The following is a 20,457-nucleotide window of genomic DNA, read 5'->3' as shown; positions in this document are numbered from 1 at the left end:
TCATCTCAAATCTGTGACAGTCACCATGATGTTCCGGGTGGTGACATGACTGCAGTCCTGCAATTGGAGAAAAGGAAACGTGGATAAGTCGTGGTAAGCTCCAATTTTGAAACAACTTATACTTTTTATATTATAGCAAAGGAAAGTCTCATGTGATCTAGTCTACACTATATATCCTAGAGAGCACAGACCAATCTTGGTGTTAAACTCCTGACACCTGCTCTCCAGTACTGTATTATAGGAAAGCAGCACTTAGCAGATTCCAGAAGTGGAAATGCTGGGAACTGAATAGAGAGCCTAGAGTTTAAAACACAAGCAATCTCACTGCATAGCCCTGTCCCAATCCTCTAATGTAAAAAGCTAACTGTAGAGCAATAATTGTCATCTTAGAGGTGAGATTATCTTGTTGGTGGCAGCTATGGGAAAGGGGCTGGGACCCAGTACTCCTCCCTAGTTCTCCGCATGATCAGAGTCAGTGTGTCACCATATATCTTGGCACATATTTTTCAGAGTCACTTGCAAAATATTGCCTTATTAAAAGGATCAGTAAGTCTAGTGTATTATTGGAGTCATTGTATAAATCAGATGATAAAAGTTATCTAATAGTCTTTGAGGGATGCTTAAATATGGCATACAAAAACATGAGGAGTAATCAGTATGACTCAGTTTGGCGACATAGTGTCAGATAGCTTTAAACTCATGATTCACTTGCTATAGCTGTCCTGCTGCTGGCTTTGTCAGTATGTTTTACATTGGCCAGAAATAGAAAGTGTTGTTGCAACTTGGAACCTTGGGATTAGATTTCTAGGCATTTTTTTTATAATCATGCAATCTCTTTCAACTTTGCAATACTTAACATTGTTATATTACAAGACAGAGCTATGCAGTTTAGAACACATCTGTTTGGATCTTCTTCCTCCCATCTGACTGAAAAATGTTCTCTGCTTTTGATCCATGAGAGTACTCAACTGGGAACAAGGGAGATGATAAAATGTGCAACAGAATCCACTGATCTTATACGGAAGCAGGCACTGCACAATCACCTGACTCCAGATCTAGGACATCTGACAAACTCTTCTCAGCACTAAAGGTACTGAACCCACAGATAACAGGCTTAAAGTGAAAATGGTATCCGCTTTCACTAGTCTACACAATGATGGTACAGAAAGAAACATAGAAATATACATGTTTTACAAAAAAAATCTTAAATTTTATTAGGTCTTAATTTTTGTTATAATCAAGACTATAATGATATATATATATATATATATATATATATATATATATATACACACATGTATTATGACATATATAAAGCACACATACACAGAGAGACAGAGATAGAAAGACAGATTGACTCTTGGAATTAGCAGTCTGCTATAGGATCTTAGATTACTTTGCATCTCTGTGACTGAATTTCTGGTTCTTATATATTTTATGGGACAGGTTCTGGTCCTTTCACTATGTTGCTACATTTCCTTTGAATCTAAACTCAATGGAAGAGACCTGGCTGATATGCAATAAAGTGAAAGAATCTTGCTATCTGGGGCTGATCTGACACACAGAGATCTGATCATACTAAGTGTGTGACCAGAGAAAATAATATGGGAGAAGAAACTACCTCCCTAGAGAGTTAGAACCATACTCTTCCAGACAAAATTCCTGGTCAAAATTTGCATAATTAACATATCTTGCATATTTTCCATTTGCATTCAGATCGCTGACTGGGAGTTAGTTAATGACATTGATAAAGCATTAAATAAGCTAATGGATTTAATACTTTGTTCTTTTCCTCATGTTACTGGGGATGGAATTCAGAGCCTCAAGCATGCTGCTCTCACACTCTGACCCTGAAGTACACTCAAGTTTTGCTTCCTTAATCTTATCTTGATGTTATTAGTTACCCCAGATATCAGGTTTGAGGGACAGAAAGGACTAGCATCTCAGAGACAGTCAATGACTAGATTTCAAATATGAGAAAACTGATATCCACTGATACCTGCATCCTAGATATTTGGTTATTGTGAATTGTTAAGAAGAGGGTGGTGAAGATGAACTGCCAGGAGGGTAAGGAAAAAATGATGAACCCAATCAGCACTGTGTCCTGCTTGAAAACACGACCTTGATTACTTGTACAAAGATACATACACAGAAGAGAGCTGTGTCTTGTCTGTGGGTGTGGAACCCTCTCCGTGGACAATCAGATATTTCTTGTAGTCCAATAGGTGTCAGTGTGAAAATTCCAGTTCTGAAATGAGAAAAGGCAGACACAGTTGCACACATTTGCCTCCAAGTCCTAGTTTCCTCTGTCTCTCTTTTCTACCTTTCTCTCTACCGTTTTCTTTTGTTTGTTTTCTTTTACTCATTTCTCTCTTTTTCTTAGATGTCTCTTTTTTCTTATATGTCTCTCCCTCTTTCTCTTTTACCGTCTCATCTCTCTCAAAACCGCCTATCTCTCTTCTCGTCTTCTTTGAACAGTGTTTCCCTTCTATTTTAGTAACTGCGGACTATGTCTGCCTATTGTAATTGATCATGGTCCACACTGTCCTCCTCCTAGACCTTGACATCCATGTCCTAGTTTTAATTATCCACTAGTTTCTTAGTGTTTCTCCTTTCTTTTTTTCTTTGATGTCTTTCCCCCTGATCTTCCATCTACACTTTCTTATTTATTTATTTATTCATTCATTCATTCATTTATTCACTTTCCTTCCTTTTGTCATATATAAGCATCTCTGTCTCTCTGTCTCTGGATCCCTTTCTTGCACGATAATCTAAGTGGGCAGAGGAAGTCAACAGTAGAAATATGTAGGAAGAACAACGTAGCAATGAGTTAGGTCTGTTTAAACCAATAAATTTGAGGCAGAAGGGACAAAATTCTAAAACCAGAGCAATCTTATTCCTGTAGCACATCAAGTGTACAAAAATATTATAAAAGAAAGCAGGATGATTCATTGCTTGCCCAATACTACCTCTCCTGAAGAATTCAGAATAATACAGCATTGTGAAATAAAAGACATAAAACTCTTATACAGTGTTTTCTGTGGAATTTGTTCAATCTCTGCCTCTTGAGTAAATTTCTTGAGAGGTTGTCTTAGAAAACCAGCAGTGGTGTCATCTTATCTTTTAAGAGTGGCTGGTGATCATTAGACTATGCACCTTAAAGGAAGGCTTTCATAGCAATCAATTAAGACATTCTGTACATAGACAATTTTTAAATAGTTTGGAGCCATTGACAATTTTGTAATTCTAAATTCCAGACTTGAATCTCACATACTTACTGTTTATACTTGGGAGCACACACCACAGCTATGGATTCAGGGAGCATCGTTTGGTATGCAAAATGTGTGTGTAGATCTACACTTGACAAAAAGGCTGTCTGGGTTGGATGGGTCTGAGAAGACAAAAGAAGTCAAGAATTGTAAGTTAGCCCAGTCAGCTATGGTTGATCCAGCAAGGAAGGGAGGCCATGGATCATTAACAATCTGTTCTCTCCTGTGATTTCCAAAATCTCTCCATGCAGACCCACATCTGTCATGTGGAAAAGGAAAACTGAACCATCTGCCTGATAATACTATGACTCTTTCCTTTACTTCCCTCCCATTCTCACTGGGCCACCAGATGTAACTACCCATCAGACGAATACATTCATGAGTCCACACTTACAGATAGTAATCACATTTCTGCACAATGAACACAAAGTACTGCTAGAATTGAGGAGGTTCATATATAAAATGGAGGAAGACATGGTGAGTTCAAGAGAGGATTCAATTTCAGAGGAAGGAAGTGAGAAATTTGGAGCAGGCTTTTAGCAGATTCTCATTTCTATCTCTAAGTTGTGTATGCATATAGATGCATCCACCTTGAGATATTTAACAACTCTATTTATGTATGTACACTCACAACTATGCTATAACTTATTTTTCCCTTTTTTTATTCGATATATTTTTATTTACATTTCAAATGATTTCCCCTTTTCTGGCCCCCCAGTCCCCAGAAGTCCCATAAGCCCCCTTCCCTCCCCCTGTTCTCCCACCCTCCCCTTCCCACTTCCCTGCTCTGGTTTTGCCCTATACTGCTACACTGAGTCTTTCCAGAACCAGGGGCCACTCCTCCGTTCTTTTTGTACATCATTTTATCTGTGGATTATGGTTTTGGTATTCCAGTTTTCTAGGTTAATATCCACTTCTTAGTGAGTGAATACCATGATTGATCTTTTGAGACTGGCTTACCTCACTTAGTATATGATGTTCTCCAGCTCCATCCATTTGCCTAAGAATTTCATGAATTCATTGTTTCTAATGGCTGAATAGTACTCCATTGTGTATATATACAACATTTTTTGCATCCATTCTTCTGCTGAGGAATACCTGGGTTCTTTCCAGTTTCTGGCTATTATAAATAGGGCTGCTATGAACATAGTGGAGCATGTATCCTTATTACATGCTGGGGAATCCTCTGGGTATATACCCAGGAGTGGTATAGCAGAATCTTCCGGAAGTGATGTGCCCAGTTTTCTGAGGAACTGCCCAACTGATTTCCAGAGTTGTTGTACCAATTTGCAACCCCAACTCTTTTTACATATGTACACTCACAGCTATGCTATAATTTAAAACATCAAGCCTTTGACAACTAAAGTGAAATCAAAGAAAAATTGAAGAAAACAACAAACAAGAAGATACCATGTCCAAACCATCTCACAGGTCCTACAGGTCAGTAATCTGCTAACCCATTTCCTAAGAGCAGCCTTCTCACTTCAAATTCCCCTAGATTCTAGGTCCTAGATGCCTGCTTCAGTATGACCGTTATGACAGACTCCACACTGACCAATTCCTAATTAAGTGACTTCTTGTTTTGAGGCACAATATTACAGTTCAATCAACTTGGCACCAAATTCTCTACCTACAAGTCTTATCGTCCTGAATGCTGGGGGTCCAGGAGTGTGACAGTACAACCAGATTTTATGACATTATTGAACATTGCAATCTCTGCCCACCATGACTTAGAAGGCATTAAGTTAATATCCTCAGAGCTCCAGCAGGTCAAATCCTGACGTCATTCTTCCTGCATCCCTGTTATGCGGCTTCTGAGAACATCATATCCAGTTCTCCTTCACCCTTGTTTCTTCTTCATCCCTATATACCCTGCTTTCCTCATTAGACATTCACCTAATCAGCCAGGGAATTGTTTCTCTTGCAGCCAGTTCTCCCTATTTACCAGGTTCATGAGCCACCTGCACGTGGCTCAGGTCCCTCTCTAGGCTTCTCACAACATCCTCTCAATGTTGATGCAGTTGGAATATCTAACATGTGCCTTCAATTCCAAACAGTATAACTGAACCCTGCTGTCAAGATCTGTCCTCTTCTGCAACCCTATTCATGTTTATGAGAGGAGCACTTCTAACTCCATGAGCCCAATTGAAATCCTGCCCAGCCTGACTCCTCAGCCTCTACCCCTATTGCCTGGGTATCTGAATTACCCTGATCCCCCCTACACACACAAACAAGACTATCACCTTCTTATCCTCATTCCATGGTATAAGCTCCCAAACCACACCTGACATTCCCTTCCCAAGGAGCCCTTCAACTCCTTAATTTTAACTTCTGGAGTATGGCTTTGGTTACATCATTCTTTTGCTCAGAATAGTCCAGAGTTTTCTCTATATTCCAAATCACTCTCCATTTTTACCTCCATCCTAGACAAGGTATGCCAGGGTTCTCTTTGGTTATATATGTGAAGATCAGGCATCCGTTTCCAAAACAAACCACAAATCCTAGCCAACAGAAATGCTCACTGATATAGGATCTCAGTGTATCTCTCTCCAATGCTATCCCCTCTCCCATAAATTTTTTGGGCTCCTCCTCCCAAGTCATCATGTAACTTTACATGTGACAGCTCTTCCTCTGCAACCCTCACTGTCCTATATTTCTCACCTGAAGTATACTGTGCACTTTGTCTCATGTGACTTGGTGCTCATTTTATGTGTGATTTCCCCTTTGAGTCCCAAGCCACAAAAGGCCAATATCAGTTGGCCATAATATATTGTTGAATTTGGCACAGCAGGAAGAATTTATACAATTGGAATGAAGAGCATCAGCACTTCCCAAGGTCTGACTAGAAGTTTTTGATCTCACAAAAAACACAAGTAATACTCCTTCTTGTGGCTTATATTCATTGTTAGAATAATTTCAATAGTTTTGTGAACTTCAGTCTTTGAAAATAACAGAATCATCCAAGAGACTCTCTCGGCAAGTAAATGTGTTTTCTTGAAAGTCAAAAGATGTGTGCTATACATGTTCAAACACTTCAAAATCTTGCATGTAAGATCATTTCAGTGTACACAAAGGAAGTACTTCTTCATAAATAAAAAACACAATCATTAGAACAGACACTCTTGGCTTACTTAAGTTTCATCTCTACACCTTTTAGGTATATGGTCTATATACATTTTCTCATATATCCTGGCAAGCTACCATTCTCCACGCAGATTAACATAAAGTTGAAAGTTTGAACAATTACTCCTAGTAAACATAAAATACAAAGAGCTGTAAAAGTGCCAGGAAATGCTCCTTTGATTTGACCTGCACACTTTGGTTATATATGCTCAGAGCCGATGATCTGGAATGAATTGCCTCTGTGCACAGCAAGTTTTAGGTAGGCTGTTTTGAAGAAACAGAAAAGGAACCCTCATTCCCAGAGGTCCTTTTGCTTACATGTATCCATCCTAATGTAATAAGTCCCAGTCCTTCTTGAATAAAGAAGAGGTCCTCCTCATGCTTTGCAGAGCAATAATCTGGGCCTCCTTCCTGGACAGGAATGAGGATATGGCTGATGTGATATTCCTCTCCAACCTGCCAGGAGAAAACAACTTGTCACAACTCTTGGAGGTCTCAGACCCATTCTCTCATACACACAATAGGCCCCAGACCAGACAGTACATGAATCTCATTTTTCTTTCTCCCTTTGTGGTTTCAAATCCTTGGCTGCTCTTGTGCTTTGCTAAGATACAGCTAAAAAGGAACAGATGTTGAGTAGAAATGTAGATGTCCAGCTTGACACCTCCTGGGCTTAGGGTCTTTCCAGTAGCAGCCAGTAGGATTGCTCAGGAGTCTAGAGATGCCTAGGAAACTAGTGCTCAAAAGCTTACCAGAGTAGATACTCAGACCAGGACCTAAAAGCCATTGATTTCTGGTTACAACGAGGCAACTTGTCTGTTTCCGTGACTTATGCCTGGCTACCTGCATTTCTGCTTTCTGTTTGCATTCTTTTACCTTTAGGTAATATAGAACTCTGACGCTGAGGCTCATTTGAACTTGTAAGAAGATTCCAGCATCAGTTTTCCAGTGCCTGGAATTTCTGGCACTAGCCCCCAACTAGAATGAACATTTCTATCTATAGCATTGAACCACATTGTTCATTTCAAAAGACTCTCTAAACCAACCAAATACAAAGTCATCCAATACAAGATGGCCAACCTTGTCAACCATAGTTCCTTCTGGAAGGTTATGTGTATGGATAGAGACCCTAGATATGTTCCCTGAGAGTCATGTAAAGTCAAGGGGAAAGCAACACCCTCAAATCAGAAGTGTTTATATCTTTACCAGGGCTCCACATAGAACACCACATGTCTCTATTTTTTTCTTGGTGTTCATTCCTGCTGCAGTGAGGAATTTATCGCACAAATCATGAGGGAGGACCACCTGGCGCAGGCCTCTGCCTTTCTCAACTGTAATGGAAAAGAGAGAAAAGTATGAGGAGACAGGGCCTGGTATCCCTGAGGAGAACTCAAGTCTATCACCGTAGGAAAGTAATACAAAGTCATTGAGATCCTTTTCTTCATCCCCCTCCTCATGATAGGCAGGGAGTTTTACTCCAAGCTCTGGTTACTGGTGTCTGGGAGAAGGGGCCATGGGCTTTACTGTCTGCTTAAGTGGATGGAGCAATATTTTTGGATGTGACTCTTAGCTGATATAAAATTTCGCTGTGAAAGTCCTCATTGGACAAAGTCATCTCCTAACTGAGTAGAACACCATAAGCATTCAGGGAGCTATACTGTCAGAGAAAAGCAAAACTTCTGCTGTGTTTCTCCTGGCAGAGACAGGTATCCTTGGATCTTCATTCATATCTCCAGATTTTTTGGCATTTACGCTCTGAAGTCTAGACTTGTATTTTCCTGTGTCCACCTGGACGTTGCCTTAGATCTTGACTCACACAAATGACTTACAATCTGTGACATCCTGGCATGCATTGAGTCAAACTACACTTATTCCATAGAATCCACCTTGATGAAGCCAGCTGTGGTTATGCTCAATCATATGGAGCATTTATGATAGATCTGTGAGGCTGTGAATAAATCCTTCAGGTAATAAGAGGATGCAGAGAGCACAAATACATACACAGTATCTTATCTCAGGGTCAGACTACCACAATCTGTCCACAATCTTGCAATGTTTTAAATATGAGGGAGACCCATGTGGTTGCTGAACTGCAGGGAAAGTTCAGAAATTTTTTAACAACATCTGACAGATACATATGGAAATATTGCTCTGTCTCCACATGCTGACAAGACAGTCAGGTTGTCAAGACAGATAAAAGCAGCACTCATCTCATGAGGTTCTGTTACCACAGCATAGCCAGCAGATCCATGGAAGCAGAAGACTGAGCACATGGCAGGAGATTCAGGATTCCGTGTGGGGCCCAGTGTTCCAGACTTGAGGCACCTGTCCAGCACCTCTGCCTTACCTTACTGGTGAGCTTCAGTCTCACTCCTGTTTTCCTGACCCAGATGCAATTTGATCAACTTCTATACAAGGCTTGTCCAAGTAAGAAAACGATGATGACTCACCTGGCCATTCTAAGGTGCCAGTTTCTGCAGCCTCCTTGGCAGCTGGTGATGTTGTTTGAGCTGCTTCATCACAGGCTTCCGTTCCTGAAGGCACCACTGTTGGGCTGAAAGTTCCAGTTGTTACTGAATAAGGCTGAGCTTCCTTTGATGAAATTGGTGCTCCAGCGCCCACCTCCCACCTTGTTTATTTTTCTTGAGAACCATACCGTTTTAGAAAAGGAAAGGAAGCCCATTTTGAAATTCGTGTTCTGGTCTTCTTTTCTTCTTTCAAGAATGATGCCTTCTTGGACAGTTCTTCTTCCTTCTTCTTCTGTAGGAAAGGAAAAGAATTTAGGCCACTACTTCAAATTTTGGAAGAAACATCTTTTCAGCCCAGATATGAACAAAGTGTAGTTCCGTTAAAGTCTGACATTTCAGCCTAGGGCATGTATCCCTGGTGTTTTGGAAAATCCATTCTTCTACCTTACTCTTTTCCTGTTTTTAATAAAGTTAGGTCTCAGTCATCTTAGTATGCCATGACATTGTGTGTGTGTGTGTGTGTGTGTGTGTGTGTGTGTGTATGTGTGTGTGTATGTGTGTGTGTGTGTGAATGTTCATGTGTGTTGATTGGATTACAGAGGGAGCCCTTTCATTGACTCACACTTCAAAGACACTGCACAAGACAGTCCTGGGATCAGACTGTGTAGATGTCACACAGTCCTCCTATATCCATGCTTCCCCTCACACTGACCTTTTCTGTCAAGTAAACGAAATGTTCTTCAGAATATTCATTTAACAGGTCTCTCTTCAGCTCCTCAGCCCTTACAAAAATCTGTTTTATTGTCTGCAATACAAAACCAAAATGGATAATTAGAACAGTGCTAATGTTAGAAAAGAGAGAAAGAATAGAAGATGGCAGGGGCAGCAGTATCTCGTGCATGTCTTGAATGCAATTCCCAGCCATACCCTCTGTACAGAATTCCTGAAACAGCACTGCCCACCCCCCCATGCCCCCACCCCCCCCTTCCTTCTAGTGTCATCATCTGTGTCTTTTTGGTGAGCAGTTGTGTTCTGCTTTGGAGATTTTTGGTCAGTCACATTGAGAATGAAAACCTACCTTGAGGATATTTGATTTTTTGTAAATCTCCACAACGTCTTTGTACTTTTTATCTGCAGGGAGCTTTTCCACATAGAGTCTAAAGGAACAGAGCAGAGAGACTAAGCTGTGCAGAGAAACTAAAATGTCTAAATGAGTCCCTAAGGAATCTTGGACTCTGTAGTCACTGCTTCAGAAGTTACTGGTATTTAATAAGGCACACCCTGAGATCCCACATCAATTTCCATTACTTAGACTGGAGAAAGAATATCAAAATTCTTCCATGATACTGGCACATTCAGCAAACATTAGTTGTCAATAAGCATAGTTAAAGTGATACAGTGCCAGTTGGTCATTTCAACACCCAGGAGGCACCAGATAGACACACAATCCTTGAGGAAACAGGTTGTAATCCTGGACTTCATACTAGGAAATAAACACAGTCGTCTGAGTCTTTCATTCCCAATATTAATCTTTGCCCACATAGCACTTTTGTTTATTGCTACCTGGGAGTGTACCACCTTACCTCAGACATCACTAGGTAATGAGAGGAGATACTGAGGGTGCTCAGTTCTAGGTGGTGATGTTCCCTGGGTACCTAGTCTCATGATGCTAGTAAACTGCTTCAACCCTTATGTCTGTCCAAGATTCAAGATTCACTGCCTTGTCAAAAACTCTTCTTGAGAAGAGGATATGACCAGAAACTCAGTCTGGGAAGCTGATGTATGGGAGAACTTGTGACTTTTTGGTAAGAGAGATTTGTTATTGGAGAAGGGAAAAAATGAGAGTAGATTTTTTATGATCTCAAGAGAATGCCTTCATTTTACGGGAAACCACCAGTGGAAAACCAAGAGAAACCCTGTTGTAGTATTTGTACAACAAAGGGAATGCAAACTGTGGTACCTCAACTCATCTGTAAATCTAAGCTCTCTAGTTGTGGAACAGTAATTGATGTACCTACTAAACATTCAGTCTTCTGAAGATCAATTAAATCATGTCCAGAAAACCCCTCCCTATACTATATATATATATATATATATATATATATATATATATATATATATATATATAAGATATATATCCTTATATTCTGTTTCACAAAATTTAAGGCCAACTAGGATTAGTGAGACTTTTCCATCTTCCCCTTACTAAAGTCAAAGCACCCTTGTCACTGAGGCTGTAAGAACTATTTCATGGTGACAGCTTTACAATCTATTTTTCACTCTTCTTATGCAATACAATGAATAGTTTGGAGAAATTCCTAAGGATGGTTAACCACACTGAAGCTAGGTAGTCAACAATCCTCTGGTGACTGTGAAGCTACAGGAATGCCTACCTCTCTCCCATAGAACTCAATAAGTGTGGCCACCCATCAGAGACAAATCTGTGACTGTTTACATCAGGGGAGATTTGAAAATCAAAAATAGCTATCAGTTCAGATACACACTGATTTTCAGCCCTCTTTTCTTCCACTATGAGCTGGACCTTGTGTGCCATTATATTTCCTTATTTATAACACCACCACCTTTGTTCCTCATATCTTTGAATCACAAGAAAAAGTCTGTGTGGGCAGTTCCAGAAATCTGATGAAAAGATTACATCCTCAAGTTCTATAGCTGTCAACAAAGAAGAAAACCCTGAATAAAACAGCAGACTGAGCAAAAAAAACGAGTTCCAGAAAAGGAGTAGAAACTGCAGGTTCTCACGTGAGGTACTTGTGGTAGAGCACAAAGGCTGCTTCCTTTTGTCCACATTGATCAAGGTCAGCTGCCATTTTATAGAAGTTTTTGCTCAGGCTCACGTAAAATGCCCACGAAACATTGTTGTTTATTTCAATGTTCTGCCCAAGAGCACTTAACAGTTGGAACCTCTCTTGGGGAAGAAGAGTGGCATTATCATGCCTGGCGATGTTCTAAGACAAAAAGGAAAAGACAGGAAACATCAAAACACTTTGTCTGGCATGCTGGCATTTCAGCTCTCTAGCACATTAATGGCTTTGCCCACAGACACACACACACACACATACACACATATACACACACACACACACAATTGTGTATGTATATCTGTGTCAGATTCACAAACCTCTCTCCCTGAAGAAATTAGAGTGAATAGAACACCCCTTGTGTCAATTCAGCTTCATACATTTAGTGAATAATCCCACCTTGGGATTTCCTATTATGCTGGTAAAGTGGTAGATTTGGGATTAGGGATGCCTGTTACCATTGAAAAACATATTGCAAAGGAGCTCTGAGGGAATGTTCAACTTAAGAAGCCGGCTTACAAATAGGTTATTTATTGAAATCAGGACCAGAAGACTTCACATAGCTGTGAGTGGTTGTGTACAAATAGGAGGGTTATGCATTTGCATGATCATGAGGAATGAAAACTAAGTTCCTGATGTTTAAGAGGTTCAGAAATTAAGGCTGAGAATCTTCAGTAGGCCATACAGGCTTTGGGAACTCTGAGCACCTTGGACCATAGCATTGTACAAGGCTGTCTTGGGTTAGAATGTTTCAGAGCAGTATTCAATATAGTGTAACGACTAACTGGACAGAGCATTGACCTGTTTTCTCTGATCCCAGTGGCAATATAAAGAAAAATTGATATATGAGGAGTTGGGTGAAAACATTTGAGGATTACTAGTCTAAACACACAAAAAAGACATTGAGATTTTAAATTTGCCTCAAAGAATTCCATGCAAATTACCTTTATTTGTAACTGTGTTGAGACCACACTTGTTGTTCCTGTACACAAAGACTCGTCATTGCATAGACTCTGTTGGTCTGAGTGCCTAGGGTTCAGGAGGTTCCCACCTGTCACAAGATGAACAATAAGTTAGGAAAGGAGATACTTTGCTTCTCTGTGAATTAATGTTATATTACATTAATATATGCATTGCTAAATAAACCACTGTGCCATAGTAAGTCAATCTCCATTGAAAATTCCTGGTAATCCCCTACAATGCTGCATAAAGCCATTCCAGGACCAGGGCTCTCTTCTTCCTCTCCTAGTTTCTTCTTGGGAATGATTTGATATGTGACAGGACAGAGAAGTGGGAGGGGGTTGATTGGGGAACAGTCAAATGCAAGAGGGCTTATGGGATTATGCTGAGGGGCAAACAGAGAAAGGGAAAATCATATATAATATAAACAAAGAATATAGAAAATAACAAAAGAGAAAATTCCTATAAATGATAAGTTTCAATTTATTTCTTTTTTAATTTTTTTATTCGGTATATTTTTTATTTACATTTCAAATGATTTCCCCTTTCGTAGCCCCCCCACTCCCAAAAAGTCCTGTAAGCCCCCTTCTCTCCCCCTGTCCTCCCACCTACCCCTTCCCACTTCCCTGTTCTGGTTTTGCTGAATACGGCTTCATTGAGTCTTTAAAGAACAAGGGGCCACTCTTCCTTTCTTCTTGTACCTCATTTGATGTGTAGATTATGTTTTGGGTAATCCAGGTTTCTAGGTTAATATCCACTTATTAGTGAGTGCATACCATGATTCATCTTTTGAGTCTGGGTTACCTCAGTATGATGTTCTCTAGGTCCATCCATTTGCCTAAGAATTTTATGAATTCATTGTTTCTAATGGCTGAATAGTACTCCATTGTGTAGATATACCACATTTTTTGCATCCACTCTTCTGTTGAGGGATACCTGGGTTCTTTCCAGCATCTGGCAATTATAAATAGGGCTGCTATGAACATAGTAGAGTATGTATCCTTATTACATGGTGGGGAATCCTCTGGGTATATGCCCAGGAGTGGTATAGCAGGATCTTCTGGAAGTGAGGTGCCCAGTTTTCGGAGGAACCAACAGACTGATTTCCAGAGTGGTTGTACCAATTTGCAACCCCACCAGCAGTGGAGGAGTGTTCCTCTTTCTCCGCACCCTCTCCAACACCCGCTATCTCCGGAATTTTTAATCTTAGCCATTCTGACTGGTGTAAGGTGAAATCTCAGGGTTGTTTTGATTTGCATTTCCCTAATGACCAATGAAGTTGAGCATTTTTTAAGATGCTTCTCCGCCATCCGATGTTCTTCAGGTGAGAATTCTTTGTTTAACTCTGTACCCCATTTTTTAATAGGGTTGTTTGCTTTTCTGGTGTCTAACCTCTTGAGTTCTTTATATATATTGGATATTAGCCCTCTATCTGATGTAGGATTGATGAAGATCTTTTCCCAATTTGTTGGTTGCCGATTTGTCCTCTTGATGGTGTCCTTTGCCTTACAGAAACTTTGTAATTTTATGAGGTCCCATTTGTCAATTCTTGCTCTTAGAGCATACGCTATTGGTGTTCTGTTCAGAAACTTTCTCCCTGTACCGATGTCCTCAAGGGTCTTCCCCAGTTTCTTTTCTATTAACTTCAGAGTGTCTGGCTTTATGTGGAGGTCCTTGATCCATTTGGATTTGAGCTTGGTACAAGGAGACAAGGATGGATCAATTTGCATTCTTCTGCATGCTGCCCTCCAGTTGAACCAGCACCATTTGTTGAAAAGGCTATCTTTTTTCCATTGGATGTTTTCAGCCTCTTTGTCGAGGATCAAGTGGCCATAGGTGTGTGGGTTCATTTCTGGATCTTCAATCCTGTTCCATTGATCCTCCTGCCTGTCACTGTACCAATACCATGCAGTTTTTAACACTATTGCTCTGTAGTATTGCTTGAGGTCAGGGATACTAATTCCCCCAGAATTTCTTTTGTTGCTGAGAATAGTTTTATCTATCCTGGGTTTTTTGTTATTCCAGATGAATTTGATAATTGCTCTTTCTAACTCTGTGAAGAATTGAGTTGGGATGCCGATGGGTATTGCATTGAATCTGTAGATTACTTTTGGCAAAATGGCCATTTTAACTATATTGATTCTACCGATCCATGAGCATGGGAGGTTTTCCCATTTTTTGAGGTCTTCTTCCATTTCCTTCTTCAGAGTCTTGAAGTTTTTGTCATACAGATCTTTCACATGTTTGGTAAGAGTCACCCCAAGATACTTTATACTATTTGTGGCTATTGTGAAGGGGGTCATTTCCCTAATTTCTTTCTCAGCCTGCTTATCCTTTGAGTATAGGAAGGCCACTGATTTGCTTGTGTTGATTTTATAACCTGTCACTTTGCTGAAGTTGTTTATCAGGTGTAGGAGTTCTCTAGTGGAGTTTTTTGGGTCACTTAGGTAGACTATCATGTCATCTGCAAATAATGATAGTTTGACTTCTTCCTTTCCAATTTGTATCCTTTTGACCTCCTTATGTTGTCGAATTGCCTGAGCTAGTACCTCAAGTACAATATTGAAAAGATAAGGAGAAAGGGGGCAGCCCTGTCTAATCCCTGATTTTAGTGGGATTGCTTCAAGTTTCTCTCCATTTAGTTTGATGCTGGCTACCGGTTTGCTGTATATTGCTTTTACTATGTTTAGGTATGGGCCTTGAATTCCTGTTCTTTCCAAGACTTTAAGCATGAAAGGATTCTGAATTTTGTCAAATGCTTTTTCAGCATCCAATGAAATGACCATGTGGTTTTTTTCTTTGAGTTTGTTTATGTAGTGGATTGCACTGATAGATTTCCGTATATTGAACCAACCCTGCATTGCCAGGATAAAGCCTACTTGATCATGGTGGATGATCGTTTTTGATGTGTTCTTGGATTCGGTTGGCAAGAATTTTATTGAGTATTTTTGCATCGATGTTCATAAGGGAAATTGGTCTGAAGTTCTCTTTCTTTGTTGGATCTTTGTGTGATTTTGGTATCAGCATAATTGTGGCTTCATAGAAGGAATTGGGTAGTGTTCCTTCTGTTTCTATTTTGTGGAATAATTTGAAGAGTATTGGTGTTAACTCTTCTTTGAAAGTCTGATAGAATTCTGCACTGAAACCATCTGGTCCTGTGCTTTTTTTCGTTGGAAGACTTTCGATGACTCCTTCAATTTCTTTAGGCATTATGGGACTGTTTAAATGCTCTATTTGGTCCTGATTTAATTTTGGTATTTGGTATCTGTCAAGGAAATTGTCCATTTCCTCTAGGTTCTCCAGTTGTGTTGAGTACAGGCTCTTGTAGTAGGATCTGATGATTTTTTGGATTTCCTCAGTTTCCGTTGTTATATCTCCCTTTTCATTTCTAAGTTTGTTAATTTGGATACTTTCTCTGTGCCCTTTGGTCAGTCTGGCTAAGGGTTTAACTATCTTGTTGATTTTCTCGAAGAACCAGCTCCTTGTTTTGTTGATTCTTTGTATGGTTCTCTTTGTTTCTACTTGATTGATTTCCTGCCTTCTAATCATCTAGTTTGATGATTTCCTGCATTCTACTCCTCCTGGGTGAAATAGCTTCTTTTTGTTCCAGGGCTTTCAGGTGTGTCATTAAGCTGGCAATGTATGCTCTCTCCATTTTCTTTTTGGAGGCACTCAGGACTATGAGTTTTCCTCTTAGCACTGCTTTCATTGTGTCCCATAGATTTGGGTATGTTGTGTCTTCATTTTCATTGTGTTCTAAAAAGTCTTTAATTTCTTTATTTCTTCCTTGACCAAGGTATCATTGAGTAGAATATTGTTCAATTTCCACGTGCATGTGGGTTTTCTGTTGTTTTTGTTGCTATTGAAGACCACTTTTACTCCATAGTGATCTGACAGGAGGCATGGGATTAGTTCGATCTTTTTATATTTGTTGAGGTCTGTCTTGTGACCAATTATATGGTTGATTTTGGAGAAGGTACCATGAGGTGCTGAGAAAAAGGTATATTCTTTCGCTTTAGGATAGAATGTTCCATATATATATGTGTTAAATCTAATTGGTCCAAAGCTTCAATTAATTTCATTATGTCCCTGTTTAGTTTCTATTTTCCTGATCGGTCCATTGAGGAAAGTGCAGTGTTGAAGTCACCCACAATTATTGTGTTAGGTGCAATGTGTGCTTTGAGCTTTAATAAAGTTTCTTTTACGAATGAAGTTGCCCTTGCATTTGGAGCATAGATGTTCAGGATTGAGAGTTCTTCTTATTGTATTTTTCCTTTAACCAGCAAGAAGTGTCCCTCAGGGTCTCTTTTGATGACTTTGGGTTGAAAGTCAGTTTTATCTGATATTAAAATGGCTACTCCAGCTTGTTTCCTGAGACCATTTATTTCAATTATAATTGTAAGTGTATTATTCTGCAATTTGGGTTGTGTCTACCATCCTACTTCAGTCACTTAATAGTAGGATTAAAAGCCTGTATCTCCATGGCCCCCTAGTGCTAAGGTGGCATATCGTCACAAGTAGTGCTGGCACTGGCACTTCTTTTAAAGATTTTGCCTGGAGGACCATAGTATGTAATATAGTTTCTTTGTGTCCTAGACATGACACACAGTCACATTTTCTGTCCTGAAATTTCCATTCAAACCATAAAGATCTGGTCCATGAGGGTTATACTCTGAGTCCCCAGTAGGACACAGCTGCCAATCCTGGCAGGCCAGACAGGACAACCCTTTCCATAGAGGGTTGGCAGTTGTGGCAGCTAGTTTCCCTCCCATCACAACACTGCTACTGAAGAGGTTAATGTGGAAACTGAGTGCAGGATAGCTACCACAATGAGACATCTTGGCTTTGAGTGTTCCTGTGAACACCCCAGCTCTCTGTCTGCTTCTCTGGAAGACCTCTCATGAACTACCTGGGTGTGTTATCTACACTGTTCTCTCCTATGCACTCTACCTCTAGGTGGGCTCAGAACCCAGCCTGTTAGTTTTGCTACTATGGAATGTGAAGATACTTTAGTGGAAGATAGAATGCTCTGTCCAAAATCATGAGCTCAGATATATCAGAGCCAAAACTAACACTAGGGCACCAGATTCTAGTTCAGTACATTCCCTATGCTTCCACACTTTCTGGACTTCTCAAAATATATGGGGATATCAGCTAAAGAAATGTGTAGATTTCTTTCCTCTCCAGACATTTTAAGGTTTGTAATATGAGCAAAGTTTGGGAAAATAGGTTTGTCCTTATCATAAGGACCCCAAATTGATTCAGGTGTTGATTGGCTAGTAGGTAGAATAGTATCATGAAACTGGTAGTGATGTCCAAAAATATAAGAAGGGACAATTCATACTGCTCAAAGGAAAAGACTTATGCTCTGAACATAAGGGCACCCACATTCATAAAAGCAACTTTAATAAAGCTCAAAGCACACATTGCACCCAACACGATAATAGTGGGAGATTTCAGCACCACACTGCCAAAAATGATCAAATCATGGAATCAGAAACTAAACAGAGATACTGTGAAACTAACTGAAGTTATAGACCAACTGGATCTAACAGATATTTATAGAACATTCCACCATAAAGCAAAAGAATATACCTTCTTCTCAGCACCTCATGGTACCTTATCCAAAATTGACCATATAATTGGTTACAGAGCAGGTCTCAACAGATATAGAAATATTGAAATTATTTCAGGTATCTTATCAGATCACCATGGCCTAAGGCTGGTCTTAAGCTCAAACAACAACAATGGAAAACACACATATACATGGACTTTGAACAATGCTCTTCTCAACGATAGCTTGGTCAAGGAAGAAATAAAGAAATTAAAGACTTTTTAGAATTCAATGAAAATGAAGACACATCATACTAAAATTTATGAGACACAATGAAAGCAGTGCTAAGAGGAAAGCTCATAGCTCTAAGTGCCTCCAAAAAAGGAATGGAGAGAGCTTACACTAACAGTTTGACAGCGCACTTGAAGGCTCTAGAAGAAAAGGAAGCAAATACCCCCAAGAGGAGTAGACTGCAGGAAATAATCAAACTTAGATTCAAAATTAACCAAGCAGAAGTAAAAAGAGCTATACAAAGAATCAACAAAACAAAGATCTGGTTCTTTGAGAAAATCAAGATAGATAAACCCTTAGCCAGACTAACCAGGGGGCATGGAGAAAGCATCCAAATTAATAAAATCAGGAATGATTAGGGAGACATAACCACAGGAGCTGTGGAAATTCAAAAAATCATCAGATCCTAGTACAAGAGTTTATACTCAACAAAGTTTGAAAACCTGGATGAAATGGATAGCTTTCAAGATACATACCAGGTGTCAATGTCAAAACAGGATCAAATAAACCATATAAATAGTCCCATAAGCCCTGAAGAAATAGAAGCAGTCATGAGTATTTTCCCTTCAAAAAAAGGCCCAGGACCAGATGGGTTTAGTGGGGAATTCTATCAGATCTTCAAAGAAGAATTAATTCCGATAATCTTCAAACATTTCCACGAAATAGAAACTCAAGGAACACTACCGAACTCATTCTATGAAGCCAAAATCACACTTATACCTAAACCAAACCAAAAATATTGAACAACACCCTGACCAACGGAATCCAAGAATGCATCAGGACTATATAATTAACCATGATCATTTAGGCTTCATCCCAGTGAGGCTGGGATGGTTTAACATACAGAAATCCGTCATTCTAATTTACTACATTAACAATCCAAAGGAAAAAAAAACAATGATTATTTCATTAGATGCTGAAAAGGCTTTTGACAAAATTCAGCATCCCTTCATGATAAAAGACTTGGAGAGATTGGGAATCCAAAGCCCATACCTAAACATAGTGAAAACAATATACTGCATACTGAAGAATTGAAGACCCAGAAAAGAATCCACACACCTCTAGTCACTTGATATTTGACAAAGGAGCTAAAAAACATCCAGTGGAAAAAAGACAGCATTTAAAAAAAAATGGTGCTGGATCAACTGGAGGTCTGCATGCAAAAAAATGTAAATTGACCCATTCTAACTAATCAACATCAAACTAAATGTAGAGAAACTTAAAGCAATCAGACTAAAATTGGGGACCAGAAAAGGCTGGCCACTCTTTCCCTATCTATTCATCTTAGTACTTGAAGTCTTAGCCAGAGCAATCAGGCAGCAAAAAGGGGGCAAAGGTATACAAATTGGAAAGGAAGAAGTCAAACTATCAATATTTGCTGATGATATGATAGTATACTTAAGCAACTCCAAGACTTACACCAGAGAACTCCTAAAGCTGATAACTTCAGCAAAGTGGCTGGATATAAAATTAACTCAAACAAATCAGTAGCCTTCCTCTACTCAAAGGATAAACAAGATGAGACAGAAATTAGGGAAATGACACCCTTCACAATAGTACCAAATAATATTTCACACCTAGGTGTGAACCTGACGAAGCAAGTGAAGTGTCTATATGAGAAGAACTTTAAGCCTCTGAAGAAAGAAATCGAAGAAAGTCTCAGAAGATGGAAAGATCTCCCATGTTCATGGATTTGCAGGATCAATATAGTAAAAATGGCCATCTTGCCGAAAGCAATCCACAGATTCAATGCAATCCTCATCAAAATTCCAAATCAGTTCTTCATAGATCTAGAAAGAGCAATTCACAAATTCATCTGGAATAACAAAAAAAACCAGGATAGCAAAAATTATTCTTCACAAAAAAAGATATTCTGGGGAAATCACCATCCCTAACCTCAAGCTCTACTACAGAGCAATAGTGATAAAAACTGTTTGGTATTGGTATGCAGACAGGCAGGAAGATCAATG

The 20,457-nt window shown here is 39.5% G+C and overlaps 1 protein-coding gene across 1 annotated transcript in view; it reads right to left on the bottom strand.

Moving 5' to 3' along the window:
- Nucleotides 1-20,457, bottom strand: part of LOC127672289 (STAM-binding protein-like) — a 72,614-nt gene continuing 52,157 nt past the window's right edge. The window contains exons 2-6 of the mRNA XM_052167428.1: nt 7,599-7,723; nt 6,711-6,848; nt 3,279-3,391; nt 2,149-2,248; nt 1-57 (exon numbers count right to left, since the gene is read on the bottom strand). Coding sequence (XP_052023388.1) covers nt 1-57; nt 2,149-2,248; nt 3,279-3,391; nt 6,711-6,848; nt 7,599-7,723 — 533 coding nt within the window. The remainder of the gene's footprint in view (nt 58-2,148; nt 2,249-3,278; nt 3,392-6,710; nt 6,849-7,598; nt 7,724-20,457) is intronic.

This window comes from Apodemus sylvaticus, chromosome 1 (genome assembly GCF_947179515.1).
Source record: "Apodemus sylvaticus chromosome 1, mApoSyl1.1, whole genome shotgun sequence".
NCBI lineage: Eukaryota > Metazoa > Chordata > Mammalia > Rodentia > Muridae > Apodemus > Apodemus sylvaticus.
This window is presented reverse-complemented; position numbering and strand designations above follow the sequence as displayed.